General features: G+C 59.5%; 1 protein-coding gene across 6 annotated transcripts in view; it reads right to left on the reverse strand.

Annotated features, from left to right (window-relative positions):
* The window catches only part of ADARB1 (adenosine deaminase RNA specific B1), a 114,571-nt gene that overhangs the window by 37,356 nt on the left and 60,880 nt on the right, over positions 1-16,335 (reverse strand). For all 6 annotated transcript variants that reach the window (XM_062204373.1, XM_062204385.1, XM_062204420.1 and 3 more), the window contains one exon: positions 1,709-1,783. In XM_062204373.1, coding sequence (XP_062060357.1) covers positions 1,709-1,736 — 28 coding nt within the window. In that variant the 5' untranslated portion in view covers positions 1,737-1,783. The remainder of the gene's footprint in view (positions 1-1,708; positions 1,784-16,335) is intronic.

The following is a 16,335-nucleotide window of genomic DNA, read 5'->3' on the forward strand; positions in this document are numbered from 1 at the left end:
AGTCACGACTGGACACCGGTGCTGTCAAAGGACAGGAAGCACAGGACTGGGTGCCGCAACGTTGTGGCACCTGAACCAGCAGAAACATCACTCATGAGGTCACAAAGCTCAGGCTGCAGGTGATGGGCCAGGGCCACGGTCCCCACGCATGGCTGTATCCAAGTGCAGGTGGCCGGCTCTAAAGCAAGACGTGGCGTTTAATCTCTCTCCCTGAAGAACTCGGGCACAGCTGGACATGCTGAATGGAACTGCCCAGGAAAATCCTAAGGCTGGGTTTAAAACGGTCCGAAATAGGAGTGATGGGGAAAGCAGGGAAGACAGGGGCCCCAGCAGTCCTGGGCAGTGCACGCATCTGCAGGAGAAGGGCCCACTGGCCACATGGCTCTGACAGCACCGCACCGCTGTCCAGGAGCCACCCTGCAGGCATGGACAGTGGTCACTGCGTAGCACGCAGCCCAGCCCCACTGCCCAGGGCCCACTGGCCACATGGCTCTGACAGCACCGCACCGCTGTCCAGGAGCCACCCTGCAGGCATGGACAGTGGTCACTGTGCAGCACGCAGCACGCAGCCCAGCCCCACTGCCCAGGGCCCACTGTCCACATGGCTCTGACAGCACCGCACTGCTGTCCAGGAGCCACCCTGCAGGCATGGACAGTGGTCACTGTGCAGCACGCAGCCCAGCCCCACTGCCCAGGGCCCACTGGCCACATGGCTCTGACAGCACCGCACTGCTGTCCAGGAGCCACCCTGCAGGCACGGACAGTGGTCACTGCGTAGCACGCAGCACGCAGCCCAGCCCCACTGCCCAGGGCCCTCCATAAACTCTGACAGGGACCCAGGTGAGACCGTCACCAGGTGAGATGCACATAACTGAGTTCTAGCATCTACAACCACTGCCGATACAGCTTGTCGGGAGCCGCACAGTCTTCCCTGAGACCAGTGAGCGTGCAAAGACACGTGTCGATGATGTAGAAGGCAACCAGCCCGATTTCCCTACCACCCCCTGGTGTGGGAGGTGATGTCTCAGCCCAATTTCCCTAACGACTCATCCTGATTTCTCTACCACCCCCTGGTGTGGAGGCGAAGTCTAATCCCGATTTCCCCACCACCCCCTGGTGTGGGAGGTGATGTCTCAGCCCGATTTCCCTTCCACTCCCTGGCAGCTTCGGTGGAAGTCTCTGCCTTAACTCAGACACACTGTTGCCTGGATCAGAGGTAAAACACAAGCATTCACAAACTCCTGGAGAGAAGAGGGAAGGTTGGAGCACCCTCAGCACCCACGTCCCTGTCCCCCTCACCAGTGGCGATGCAGCCCCCAGCAGAGCGTTTCTGACTACAATCTCCCCAGAGCAGGCTTCACAGCACTCCTAAAGATGAGCTCCGACGTGCACAGGAGCAGGTCCAGAGCACACGTCACGGGAAACCATGCCTCTCGGTGGACACACACCTAGGCCATCCTCCCCGTGTGAAAACGACGGCCACTCATCGATGCAGAGCGACGGAACCTAGACAGAGGGCTGAAGGGGCAGCGTCTACGGCGGTACTGACACCTACTGCAGGAATGGGTGAGAATTAAAGACACACACTGCCAACAGCCCGTCACGAGGAAAGTCAGCCTTCCCAAGTCGGTCTCCGGAGCCAAGTTCACAAACACTGCAACTTAAATGGACAGTTAGCTACTCGACACTGAATAGGCCTGGGTCTTACTCATGTTCTCCTCGTCTTCTGCGTCCATGGCAGAGCACGTCTGAGGGTGTCTTGACGGGCGCAGACGGTTTCTGTCTGAAAGACAGCAAGACAGCAGCACTGAGCACACAAGCCGAGGTGGGCCCGCGCCCGGCTCCCACAGAAGAGAAGCAGGCAAGGGAGCGCGGCGTCTCCCCCGTCCCCAGCTGGCTCTGGGCTCTGGTGGTGCGGGAGGCCGGGGTGGAGAGCAGGCAGGCAAGGGCGGTGTGGGCTGGTGCCCTCGGGGGTGGGTGAGCCCAGTCCCTGGAGCGCAGGGTCACAGAGAGCCAGACACGGTGGTGACTCCTGAGGACCCCAGCGTGTGGTCTGGGGTCACAGCAAGAATCCGTCCCCCACAAGCCCATGCAGCATCTTGGGGAGACACTGACACGCGTGGCACTTAAAACCCAATCTAATTTGTGAGCTCAGGTAACTCACCACTTGGTTGGCAAGAGAAAGCACAGGACGTGGTCAGGGACACATCGTGTGAATTACCTAATTGTTAACAGACTTACAGAACGACTACTCTAATTACCCAGTTGCTAACAAACTTCAAAGCGCCCTCTTCCCCAGTGTTTCGGTCACACACTGCACCGCGGTTCTGACACACAGCACATCACAAGCATCCCATCAGACTGTCACGAGGAAGACAGGTGCCCATTTGGGTAACCACAAGTTGTTTTCATATAAATAAAAAAAATTTTTTTGACAGGCAGAGTTAGTGTGAGAGAGAGACAGAGAGAAAGGTCTTCCTTTTTCCATTGGTTCAACCCCCAAATGGCCGCCGTGGCCAGCGTGCTGCGGCCGGCGTGCTGCGCCAATCTGAAGCCAGGAGCCAGGTGCTTCCTCCTGGCCTCCCATGCGGGTGCAGGGTCCAAGCACTTGGGCCATCCTCCACTGCCTTCCCGGGCCACAGCAGAGAGCTGGCCTGGAAGAAGAGCAACTGGGACTAGAACCCGGAGTGCCAGTGCCGCAGGCAGAGGATTAGCCTAGTGAGCCAGCACAAATAAAATTTATATTATACATCACTAAAAGGCAAATCTGCTTTTAAGAAAATAGTGACTAAAGCTGCTAAAATGTGCGTTTGTGTTGTATTTCACACATCACGGACCTAACATGTGGCTCAATTGACAACCACTTGCTGATAACTTTTTTTTGAGAGGCAGAGTTCCAGAGAGAGGCAGAGGCAGAGACAGAGACAGAAGTTTTCATCTGTTGGTTCACTCCCAGATGGCCGCAACAGCCAGAGCTGCGCCAACCCAAAGTCAGGAGCCAGAAGCTTTCTCCAGGTCTCTCATGCAGGTACAGGGGCCCAAAAACTGGGCCATCTTCTACTGCTTTCCCAGCCCACAGCAGAGAGCTGGATCGAAGAGGAGCAGCAAGGACACGAACTGGCACCCATATGGGGTTCCGGCGGCGCAGGCAGACTTGGCCCACTATGCCACAGCGCCAGCCCCAATAACTTAATCTCATTGCATTTCTGGCAGACTTGTTGCTAAAGTTAAATGAGAGTCTACATGGAATCCTTTATTCAAGAAAGCTTTCCAGAGAGTTTAACAAGCACATTTTTTGTAGCGATTAAGAACTTTGAGATGTGTTTTCTGAGGATCTGCTGTGTGCAAAGCACGGTGCTGGGCGAGAGCCTCGGCTGCTCTGACAGGTTCTGCAGCCGAGGGCACCAGCTGTGAACGCTGCCGGCACAGCTGTGTTGCTGTTCACGATGCAGGGGTGCAGATGACTCTCGTCTTTTCTTGATCCACCCACACAGTTCTCAGGTGAAATGACAGCACCTGGGGTTACTTCGCAGTCCTCCTGCGTAGTGGGGACAGAGCTGTCTGGGGGACCCCAGCAAGCGGCTGGTGGTGCTAGCTGATGGACACATAACTCACGACACACTCCTGCGATTCACACTTGTCCATGATGTGGGACTTTAATAAAAAGGGGTGGGGCTGAGGTCTCAAATGCAGGTGAGAGGCAAGACCAGCCCCTGCTGGAGGAGAGACGCCTCAGGCGGGGCTGGGTGCTCCCACAGCCCCCCAGGTCGTGAGAGGCAGATGTGGCGTGTCAGAGGGAGGTGCGTGGGCACCCTGCTCTTACCACGTGAGAACTGGCTCGTGCCAGGCAGCAGGGACACCCTGGGACAGAGACTCCTGCCCTCTGCTCTCGTGCAGTACAATCAGATCCCAGGACCACGCTCCCCACCCACCCACAACACACAAGGCGGCACTGAAAGGTGGCGGGACCAAGGTGGAGGAGTGCGTACCTGGGGACACCATCGTGGGCGCTCTGGGCCCCGCGCTGCCTCTAAATCTGTGCTTGGTGTCAAAGGCCATGGACATCAGACAGCCACGGCCCCATGAAGGCGGCTCTCCCGGGCAGCCCGGATGCAAAGGTCAGACAAGGATCTGCTCCAGCCAAACCCCACACCAGCCTGTCTGGAGGGCCCTGGGACCCCGGCAGGGTCGTGCCAGACAAGGCTGGGTCACCCCTTCCCTTCCTACAATGCCACGTGAGTCACAGGAGATGCCGTGGGGCCTCGGCTCTCCTCTCTCCACCTGGCTGTGACAGGGCCACCGAGGAGCAGTGACAGACCCCCTCAGCAGGAAGGGCAGACAGAGGGTCGGACAGAAACCTAGACCCTGCAGCGTGGGTGGGGAGTCAGCCACAACAGAGGAGTGAGATTCCCCGTCACAGCACCCTATAACAAGCAGGAGCCTGTCACACCAAGAACCAGAAGATCTCAGACAATGAGAAAAGCCACAGCAGGGACCAACAGAGAGATGGCACAATGGTGGGCTGCCCGAGCGTGGCCTTAGAGCAGCTTCACGGCGGAGACAGGGCAGGAATCAGTGACTGACCCCAAGGCTTCCTGTGTGGTCAGCCACACTCGGTGCCACCAAGGCGGATACACAGATCACACGGGGAGGGAGCGGGGCTTGGGACGCAGACCCAGACACGTAACAGAGATCAGCCCTTGCAAGGCCACTTGTCAGTCTAAGAGCTGCCAGGAGCTTGCCCTGTGTCCCTGGGGAAGAGCCCCTTGGCAGGCACAGTGACCTCAAGTCTGTCCCTCACCGCCAGCCACCGACTGGCATCAGTCACCTCGTCCTTGTCACATGCAGCCAAGTGCTGGGATTGCAGGGTTGTGACTCCAACATCACCTTGAAGCCACAATAACAAACTATGGCTACTTGTATTTCCTGGAGGAATCTGTCTCCTGCCACCATAACCCCAAGGATCCCATCAGGGAGGCGTAGGAATCAAGGTGACAGGCGAGCCAGGGCAGAGGCCTCAGACCACGCTGGGTGCCCGGCGGCTTCCACTAAGCCGTTTCTATTCATTATTCCAAAGTACACCACGTAAACCAACTGGCACAGAAGCATTTGTTGTCACAGGCAACTTTTGAATCTCATTTTAAGAAAAAAAGTATATAGATTTTAATGTCTTAAAACAGTTGTTGGGGACAGCGCTATGGCGTAGTAGGTTAAGCCTACTCCTGGGGTGCCAGCATCCCATATGGGCACTGGTTCTAGTCCCAGCTGCTCCTCTTCCGATCCAGCTCTCTGCTTATGGCCTGGGAAAGCAGTGGAAGATGGCCCTAGTGCTTGGAACCCTGCACCCATATGGGAGACCTGGAAGAAGCTCCAGGTTCCTGGCTTCAGATGGGCCCCACTCCGGCCACTGTGGTCATTTGGGGAGTGAACCAGCAGATGGAAGACCTTTCTCTTTCTCTCTCTCTCTCTCTGTATTTCTGCATCTCAAATAAATTTTAAAAAGCCTCAGACAGTTAAGTTGGACTAAAAACCGAGATTAACCTGGAGTGTTAAGTGTCAGGCACAGTCCGCCTGCATTCCTTTAACCTGGAAGTGCTTTCACGCTGGTGGCTACAGCCGCACTTCCGCGGCATGGAGCAGTGTTCCCGCAGGAAGGTCAGGAACGAGCAGCGGCAGCAGAGGCTGAAGCGTCAGGCAGCACCCGCCGCTACGAGAAAACCGCTCACACCCCCGGCTGCAAGCTTCCACGCTGGCATCAACGTTTCTCAAGATCTGCTCCAGACCCAGAAGCCAAGGCGCTCTACACACGCGAACACCCACAGCTCTGCCAGCTGCAACACAACGCAGAGGCCCTCGGGCCGGCAAAGGGGAGAGCAGGCGGCATCAACACGGTTCTCGCACAGGCAGCACCCCAGAAACACCGCCGCGGGGCCGGGGAGCCCGACCTGTGCCGGTGGAACAAGACCCAAAGGCGTTACCTCTCCTCTCCGAGCGCCTCCTGCGCCTCCTTGTGTGGCGACGCCCCACGATGCTGACGGAGGTCCCTGCTTCCATGTGCTGTGCCAGCGGTGCCGTCCAGAAAAGCCAGCGCCAGCCCTGCCGGTCCCCGCATCCCACAGCCACCTGCCTGCCAGGAGCAAGCCGTGGTGCCTCCTCACAAGGCTCATTCATCACAGCAGAATCGGGCTGAACCAGGCAGAACCAGGCTGAATCGGGCGGGCTGAGCCAGGCAGAACCAAGCAGAACCAGCACCAGCTAGAACGGTGCCCAAAGCCCACACACTCCTCACACAGCACCTGGAATGTGACGTGTGAGGGTTAACCCTTGGATGCAGTCGCACACAACACCACAGGGAGAGAGAAGGGCGATGCCTCCCCTCTTCCCAGGGAGCCAGACCTCTCCCACGCCAGTGAAGCAGAGGCTGGGATAAGCAAACCAAAGCACCAAGAGGAAGTTTAGGAAACAAAGTCTCAAAAAATGGATGGACCACGACTGCACATGGCCAGGGTAGTGGGTGGGGCGCCTGGCAACAAGTGGCCAGCGTGTACGTGGGGCCCTGGCCCTCCCACCCCTGCCAGTGACCGCTCTTCCTCCTGCCCTACGCGGGTGTCTGGGGCTCAGCAGGCACTGCGGGGGGGGGGGGGGGCAGCCGGCACTCTGGCTGAACCATAAGCAGACAAGCCCAGGGCACTCACCAGCCCCTTTGGGTTTTCCTCCATGCCAGGAGACCAACCAGCACAGAAGAGCACAGCCTCCAGCCAGGGGCAAGCAGGGCCCGCACACACCACGTGCACACACAGCACACACACGGCCCACACGTGCACAGCCCCGGCACGTGCCCCTGCAGCCTGCAGTGCAGGAGGGATACGGCACAGCCCGCCCCTGGCTTTGCTGCAGCAGACGGCGCTGCCTGGGGAGGCTCCCACAGGGTGGCACAGTTGTGCTCAGCTCCAGGATGACAGGACACCAATCAGGCCGCCTCTGCAGGCCGCAGCTTCTCCGGGCGCCCACAGGCGCAGGCGCAACAGCGCCTCCTGGAGGCCGCACTCGGAGCCGAGGAGCTGTCTCACAGCGAGCACTTAATCAGCGATTCGGGCACCCGCACTTCTTACCACAGCGTGTGCGCGTCCAGAGGTGCACACGGCAGCCGCCACCCTCCCGCGCCACGCTCCTTACCTACCTGGATGCCAGCGGTTTTACTGCTTTTACAAAGTTATTAACATAACTTCACTAGTTCTTCCAAGTGTTGAGTTAAAAATTCAGCTTTCTTTAAATAATTTTGACTTAAACATTTCAGTGTTATTTCCATTTTATGACTCGCAATAACAATGTCCTGAAAACATGAAAAATTGTCATGGCTTTTTGCTTTGTTCACATGTCCACAGAGGCACATTCAAATCTTGTACCCGTCTAAATTCCATTCCCTCTTGTATTTTCCAATCCTATGGACTTCCCAAGGGGCAGATGGGAGCGACAGACACGGCCCCCACCTGGGCGACCCCTGTCTCGCTCTTCTCCACTGCTCTGAACGGACAGACTTCGCTCGGGGCCACCCTGCTCCGTGTCGCCACTGGCCACAGAAAAGCAGGGTCTGGAAACGTGTCACCCGAGAGGTAATCAGTGATTTTGCTGAAACGGGAACAAAGCACAGATGCTGTGGGACAAATGTGCTCACCGGTTAATTATTGCTTTGTTTGGCTTCCAAACACAAGTGGCTTCTCCACAGAACAGCCAGGCCCGCGCAGCGGCGGCCCTTGGGTGTCTGCTCCTTTGCCAACTTCCAGGCGCGTGGAAGCCTCAGCTTCAGCCACCGCCTCTCTCCTGAAGGTGTTTGCCAGGGAAGCGGAAGGAGCAGGGAGACGAGGACAGAGGCTGGGGACGGAAAGGCCTGGTGTCTTGGCAGGGAGGGGAGGAGAGGCCAGCCTCACGGCCGGAGGGCTGGGCGAGGAGAGGGATGGGGCGCGGCCTGCGGGGAGCAGGTGCTGCAGCGACAATGAACTGTGGCTGAGGAGCGAGTCTAGGACGCTGCAGGGAGGACGGACGGGGTGTCCGTTTCCAGGACCGCCCCTCGGTTCATCCCAGGGCTGAGCCACCTGAGCTAAGCTTGGGATGGGGGCTCAGGGGTCCAGGAGGGCGGTGCGCGAGGCCCTGCACACCACACTGCAAAGCCTCACCAGGCACAACTGATCCTGGGCCCCCCTGTGAGACGGGAGGCGGAGCTGTGGCAGCACCGCAGGGGCCGGGAGCAGGAACGGAGAAAGATGCACGTGGAGGGGCGACGCGGGTGCCACGCAGGCCCCGTCCTGGACATCCCCAGTGACGCCCCCGCCTGTCCCCTCCGGCTGTCACGGTGAGCACATGGGACCGATGCCACGGGGACCACGGGAAGCACTGAGCAACTTGTGTGGCCCAGTCACAACCCTGGGGCTGCAGAGGCCCCTCTCACGGTGGCTGTGTCCTCACACCACCTGCCGGACCCCTGCCCAAGGCGGAAAAGGTGACCCGGTTTGGCGAAGAAGGTGTTAGGAAGCATCAGTGCCCCTCTCTCAGGGCGCGCAGCACGCTTTCACTTGCATAGCACAGGCCACCCTGGCTGGGTCAGTCCCCTGGCCACCAGATGGCCGCGCACAGGAAGACACGCGTGCTCCTCCAGCACTTCCGTGAGGAGCAGGAAAAGCTCTCCGCGCCTATTTTACCATCCCGAGTCGAGCGCTGCACTGAGAACTGTTGTGTGCGGGGATTCCTTCACCACGCATCGCACCTGCGAGGCAGACCGCCACGAGAGATGACCACACGCTGGTCCACGGGGTGGAGGACGGGACAGGAGCTCAGACGTGCCGGAGCTCGTGAACTGAGCTGGCTGGGAAGAGGCAGCCACCCCTTGCCAGTGTCCCAGCCCTAGAGGCAATGCTGGCACAGCCCAGGCACGATGGCTGCTGGCACGGGCGACGGCGGTCTCCCCACAGGACAGGGCTCGGAGCAGCAACTCCAGGAATCAGACCAAGAGAGAGCACTTGGGGCCAGCACGGTCCTGAGCACCACAGCAGGACCAGTCACAGGTGAGGACAGGGAACTCAGACGAAAGCTGTCTAGCTTCTAGAGCCTTCACAATGGATTCCTCTGGAGAAAAGGATGTGTTTGAAGAAGTCAGGTGGGGGCCAGCGCTGTGGTGCAGCAGGTTAAAGCCCTGGCCTGAAGCGTCAGCATCCCACATGGGCACCGGTTCTAGTCCCAGCTGCTCCTCTTCCAATCCAGCTCTCTGATATGGCCTGGGAAAGCAGTAGATGATGGCCCAAGTCCTTGGGCCCCTGCACCCTCGTGGGAGACCCAGAAGAAGCTCCTGGCTCCTGGTTTCGGATCGGCACAGCTCTGGCTGTTGCAGCCAACTGGGGAGTGAACCAGCAGATGGAACACCTCTCTCCCTCTCTCGCTCTCTGCCTCCCTTTCTCTCTGCCTCTCCTCTCTGTGTAATTCTGACTTTCAAATAAATAAATAAAATGTTAAAAAAAAAAAAAAAGAAGAAGAAGTCAGGTGGATGCCAGAACACTTGGTGGCGAGCTAAGTCTGCGCTGCCTGTCCCAGTGTCAGGGCTCTCACCAGTGTGGGCACCTCCACTGCCACCGCACCCGGGGACAACAGGGGCGGGCAGCAGCCACTCCAGGGAGGCGGGAAGCCTCTGTGCGCCCTGCTGGCTCTGGCGGGACACAGTCTTGGGCGAGCCCAGGACTAGCAGGGACCAGGCCGTGTTGGCAACTTTCCAATGATCCGTGACTGTCCCTTTCTGGAAATGAGGAAATCACCTCCCCATCTCCATGGTAACCCCTAAAAACATTCACGTCAGCCACACAGCTTATAAAAGAACAGCTCGGAAACAAGTGTCCCTACTCAGGAACCCCAGCGGCAGGGTCAGGGACGACTGACCACAGGCTGAGACTGGGGGCCGTGGCCGTGGCCCCCCAGGGTCTCGGACCCAGCTCGGCAGTAACTGCACACCTCCACAGGCCACTTAGACTCACGTGGGGTGGCAGCCAGCATTGTGAAAGACCAGGAGTGATCGGCTGGGCCCTCACAGCACCACCCGCGCCCCTTGCGGGCAAGGGCTCTGTTGCCCATTTTCTGATCCTTGCAGCTCAGCATGGGCGGGGGGGGGGGGGGGGGGGGGAGAGCGGGCTTTCACATGCAAACCAAGCAGTTCCTGTCATGCCAGGCCTCAGCCCTGCCAAAACCTTCAGGTCAGTCAGTCACCAGGCAGTGAGAGACCTCTGGACACCCCCAGGAGTCCAGCAAACTGGACATGCCCACAGCGCCTCCCAGACTTGCCCGTGGAACCCACGAAAGGCTCCACTCTGCCTCCTGACTGGTGCCCTCCAGTGGCCATATGTGGCCTGGCAACCCTCAATGCCAAGACTACTTTGTTTATCCTTAAGCCTATGAAACACAGGGTGTGCCAGGGTCCTGAGCCCTGAACCCCAAGTTGTTCAAGCCAAAGTCACACAAAAAGACTGGACGGCTGCCTCCAACCCACACAGGCACCGCCTGGCCTTTCGTCACCGAACGACACCACCCATGCGGCTCTGCGTTCATGGAAGCCCCAGGAATGTAGACTGCGGCCCACGACGAGGCCAAAGTGCCCCAGGTGTGGCCACCCGTGTGCCGTGCCCTCCACCATGGAGGCGCAGGGCTGCGCTGTCCTGTCTCTGTGTCCGCCACCACCTGTGTCCACGTCTTCCTTCACCTGCAGAATGCCCGACACGTGTGCTGACGTCAAGACACGCGTGGTGGCGAGGCCGTGGCTCTCTGCGTCAGGCTCGGTTTTCTGTGCTGGTCGCCAAGAATTCGGAAGGCGCCCGGGAGCTCTCCCAGCTGCACAAGTGCCCGAGGCCAAGCTCAGCGGCGCATCCTTGCGAGTTAACGGCTACCTAACTCCAGTCGTCAGAAACAGCCACGCACAGCCCTGTCTAATTTTACTTTCATCTGTGTCCTCAGTATGAAGACTCCAAACTTAACGTTCCTGCAACATTAACTGGGGACAAAACTCTTAAAATGGGATTTCTACCCTGCTAAGAAGGGAAAAAAGGGGGTTCCATTCTGCTCGTGTCCTAGACTCTGGCCGAGCTGGCTCTCCCTCGGGTAGTCACGGAAAACCGCCTGTGGGGGACGGCAGCCTTGCTTAGCACTGGCTCAGACCAGCTCGGAGCGCGCCCAGCCATGCGCCGGGCCGCCCCGTGAGCGTGCCCACACCCGCCTCAGCGCCGAGGCCGCCACGGGAGGGCCCAGAGCACGAGTCACCGACACCAACCGCCAGACGCTGGGAGCCAGCCCTGCCCATCAGCTCCAAGGGGACTGGCAGGGAGACACAGCCGGGCAGCAGGGAGCTGGCCACGGGCTGCAAGGGAAGGGCACAGAGCCAGGCAGCCATGGCGGTGCAGAGCCGTGAGATGGCAGACAGCACCCCGGGCCTCCTGGGCCACTCTGCGGTGGGGACAGCAGCAGGGTTTGGACCGGAGTTTGACTCAGTTGTGCCCCAGGTTTAGGAGGCCACCAGCCAGTAGGGTTTGGACCGGGAGTTTGACTCAGTTGTGCCCCAGGTTTAGGAGGCCACCAGCCAGTAGGGTTTGGACCGGAGTTTGACTCAGTTGTGCCCCAGGGTTAGGAGGCCACCAGCCAGTAGGGTTTGGACCGGAGTTTGACTCAGTTGTGCCCCAGGGTTAGGAGGCCACCAGCCAGCAGGGTTTGGACCGGGAGTTTGACTCAGTTGTGCCCCAGGTTTAGGAGGCCACCAGCCAGTAGGGTTTGGACCGGAGTTTGACTCAGTTGTGCCCCAGGTTTAGGAGGCCACCAGCCAGTAGGGTTTGGACCGGAGTTTGACTCAGTTGTGCCCCAGGGTTAGGAGGCCACCAGCCAGCAGGGTTTGGACCGGGAGTTTGACTCAGTTGTGCCCCAGGTTTAGGAGGCCACCAGCCAGTAGGGTTTGGACCGGGAGTTTGACTCAGTTGTGCCCCAGGGTTAGGAGGCCACCAGCCAGCAGGGTTTGGACCGGGAGTTTGACTCAGTTGTGCCCCAGGTTTAGGAGGCCACCAGCCAGTAGGGTTTGGACCGGAGTTTGACTCAGTTGTGCCCCAGGGTTAGGAGGCCACCAGCCAGTAGGGTTTGGACCGGGAGTTTGACTCAGTTGTGCCCCAGGGTTAGGAGGCCACCAGCCAGTAGGGTTTGGACCGGGAGTTTGACTCAGTTGTGCCCCAGGTTTAGGAGGCCACCAGCCAGTAGGGTTTGGACCGGAGTTTGACTCAGTTGTGCCCCAGGTTTAGGAGGCCACCAGCCACTAGCGAGGGCCAAGGAGACAGCAAGAGAGCAGCAAGGCCACCCAGAGGCTCAGGGGAGGGCACAGAGCCTGGGCACGAGACAGCCAGCCTCTGTGGGCAGCCAGCATGTGGCTGGGACCCAGGGCAAGGGGCCAGGCCCCGGCCAGCAAAGCAGGAGCTGCTGAGGGTGGGGCACGTCTCTGAATTTGCATATTTCCACAGATCCCCGGAAGTTGCCACTTGACATGGCTGCACCTACAGGGCTGGGGAGGGGAATGTGCCCGGGGGGGCCAGGCACAGGGCTGCTGGGAGGGGAGGCCTTCTCGGGAGTTCCCATGTTGACTGCCACCCTGCTGACCACTGCCCACACGGGCTCACCGGAACCTCACCACGCCGTGGGACAGGAGACTGCAGTAGTGTGCCGGGGCAGCCTGCACAGGCCACGGTTGTTTCTCAGGCATCAGGGACACCCCTCAAGCCTTGGTCTTTGTGAGCAGAGTTGTGCAGTCTACAACCTGCACTGCTGTCCATAGCAGCCACAGTGACAGATGGGGTAACCAGCACAGCGTCCAGAGCTAGTCACTTGGTTAAAGGTGCCCCCTCCTACCAGCCAGGGCCCCAGGCAGGTCCTCCCCTCCTGCCCGCAGGTGCCTTATGTGTCAGTCCCAGGGCACACTCCTGAACCCAGAGGGGACCCAGCCAGGAAGGTGCCCACCGTGGCTACCCCGACCTCTTGGAAGCACCACCTCCTAGGGGCGTTCCTAGCTCCTGGCTTCAGCCTGGACCAACCTGGATGCTATGGTATTTGGGGAGTGAACCAGCGGATGAAGATATCTGTCTCTCTGCCACTCTGCCTTTCAAATAAATAAGTAAATCTTTAAAACTAAAGTATTTATGTTATTCCTCCCTATTGTCAAGTCTTTCATGCGGATCACACGAACGTGCGAATGTTTACTGTCAGTCCACTACCACGCACTGTGAACTCAGTAGTAGTGGCTGCCCGTCTGCATTTGATCCGCATTGCCCTCGGGAGTGTTAGGCAAGAAGCAGAACCACAGAACAAACCACACGACACAGCGACAGCTCTGTAGCTGGAAAAGATGGACACAGCCACCCGTTAGCTCTGTAACTCGGGAAGCGGCAGGTGTGGCAGGCGTCGGGGCCAAGCAGGAGAATCTAGGGTCGCCTGACAAGCTGTGGCCGCCTGCGGCAGCTTCCCAGGACCTTCTGTGAGCATCAGTGCCTGCGCCCTGGTCCTACTTCCTCCAGCCCAGCCCACCAGCTGGCTGGCTCACACAGGCAAGAGGGACACGGCACAAGCCCGGAGCCTCCGGGCCACAGCCCCAGCCCCTGCTGTACTTGTCCCTGGATGTACAAAGACCTTCAACCCACGTTACAGTCCGTGAGGCCTCAGGGTGGGAGTCTGAATTCTGGGGCACGGAACTCTGAAGGGTCACTCAGGCCTAGGATCCTCCCCCAGCCAGGTGCCCCCACCCAAGGCCCTGTCCGCCTCCCCGGAGCCATCTGCTGAACATACAGGCTGGCTGTGCAGACTCTGCCTGTCACACTGCAGTCACCCTTGCACCCCAGACTGGGGCTCTCTGGCCCCTCCCTCTTGTGGCTACTCTAGACAGACCACCACCCTCACCACACGCAGCCTAAGGCCGGGCCTACAGACCCTCCCCGGCTGTAATATGAAAGCCAGCTTGTGGCCACAGGGGTCAACAGCTCCCAGGGCCTGGCCCCCTGGGGGTCAGAAGGCAGTCGGGGGTCACGGTCTTCCAGAACTTTGTTCTGCACAGGAGCCCTGGTGGCCTCCACGGCAGACACCGAACGATCTGTCCACAAGAGGGCGCTGCTGCACTCCCAGTCCTCGCTCAGGGACGCAGGTGGCAGGGTTGCTGTCCTGGATCTACAGTCGGGGTTTCCTTCTCTCTGCACAGTGGTCCTGAGGATTCCGTCACCCCCAGAACACGAGGGAACCAGAGGGTCGCCCACCCACGTCTCAGACCGCCAAGGTGCAGGCCACTGAGTTTTATCTCTTGGGGTCACACTGGGGGTGCTCATTCTTCACTCTCAGAAGCTTAATGCCACCAAATATGCAAACTGGGAATTCAACCACATTTCAGAAACTTTCAAATTTGATTCCAAGTTTTACTCAGATTGTTTTTAATTCTGTGAAACAGAAAACAATCCCCGGAACAGGATGCCCCCACCCTCACCAGGGCACAGCGCAGTCTGCTGCCCGCGAGGTGCGCAGGGGTCCCCAGGAGACCTGGGTGCAGGCCAGGCCCCCAGGGGCCCCCTCTGGGCTGGGAGCCCTGCTGGGTCCTCATCAAGGGCCTCCTCCAGGTTCTCGGCCAGGCTGCTCCCCCACAGCAGACACCCTGTGCTGACTCTGCAGGAAATGAGGTGGGGGTCCCCAGGATCGGGAGCCCCAAGACTGGAAGGAGTGTCTGGACCTGACTCGAAGCGCTGGCCGCCGCCTGGAGTGGCCAGCCCCGCCCGCAACGCTGTGCTGCCTCGCGAGCGCACGCAGGAGCCGCCGTTCTCCCCCTTCTCCCCCGGTCTGCAGCCCCTGCTTTCAGAGTCCTAACGAACAGAGTGACAGCTGCCTGTCCAGAACCTTCAGGGCTCAGAAACAAACGCCGGCACGAAGACCTCGCTTTCCCCGCGCTGCGGCTCGCTACATAAGATCAGTGAGAATCGGGCCAGCTTCCCGTGTTTAAAGACATATTTACTTACGCACTTCTCTGAAAGGGACAGTGACAGAGAGAGGGAGAAAGGGGAGGGGATGGCTGATTTTCCCACTTGCTGGTTCACTCCCCAGAGGCACACAACAGCCAGGGTTGAGTCAGGTTGAAGCCAGGAACTCCAGGGCTCTGCCTGGGTGGCAGGGCCCCGTCTGCTGCCCTCCCACGTGCGCCAGCAGGAAGCTGGACGGAAAGCAGGCTAGCAAGGACTCCAAACGGCACGGCCGCTGTCACAAGCAGCCACTGAACCCGCTGCACCAAACAGCCCCTCGGTCTGTTCACTGGACAGAACTGGACGGCAGTGGAGCACCGTGTGTGGAACCAACCTCCTGGCTGGCGCAGCTGCCCATAAGCAGGAGCCGCGTGCCCACTGGCCAGGAGGAGGGTCTGCTCTGGCTCTCTGCCCAACCAGCCATCAGCAAAGTCACGCTCCGTGGGCCTCAAGATACAGAAATCCATCCTCTGCTTGGTGTGTGGGCAAACCCTGGTGGGGACACGCTTCATCTCCAGACGGACACAACAGGGCTCAGGCAAATAGCACGTGGGCTCGGCTCTGGCCACACAGACGCCTCCCCGGCGCCGAGCCTCGCTCTCAGCCAGGCTGTATTTTGCTCCCGTGACCTTCTGCCATAGCTGTGCTCAAGGGCTCCTCTAGCCAAAAAGGGGAGAAAACATCAAGGTTTCAGGCCAGCGCACAAGGATCCAGAATGCAGGGCAGCGGCAACGCTCACGTGACCCAAAAGGCCGTCGCGGTGCCGGGACTGGTCACCTGCCAACCTCCACACGGGCAATGCCACACCGCTGAGGTGCCCGGCAGCTCACCTGCCAGGAACCCCCCCGCCCTGCTCCCACCCCCAGGGCAGCACCAGGACAGAAGGGGCCTCCACTGCCCCGTGCCCAGGCAGGCGTGGGGCACAGTGGTGAGGAAGCCACCTGGCATGCCCACACCCCATCCAGGGTGCCTGGGTTCGAGTCCCAGCTCGTGCTCAAATCCAGCTTCCTGCTAACACAGACTGACAGCCTTGGCCACGACTCACGTGGTTGGTCCCCGCAGCATGTGGGACACTGGGACTGTTCCCGGCAGCCAGGTCATCACGGCCACAACTCTAGGACCTTGTGTGACAGCAGGACCATCCTGGCAACAGAAGACCACGCGAAGCCGGGCCTGACTGGTTCACACAGAAGCTGTGTAGGGGCCGGCGCTGTGGTGCAGCAGAGAAAGCCACCGCCTGTAACGCTGGTATCCCACATGGTGCCAGTTAGTGCCCTGGTTGTCCACC

This window comes from Lepus europaeus, chromosome 2, assembly GCF_033115175.1.
Source record: "Lepus europaeus isolate LE1 chromosome 2, mLepTim1.pri, whole genome shotgun sequence".
Taxonomy (NCBI): domain Eukaryota; kingdom Metazoa; phylum Chordata; class Mammalia; order Lagomorpha; family Leporidae; genus Lepus; species Lepus europaeus.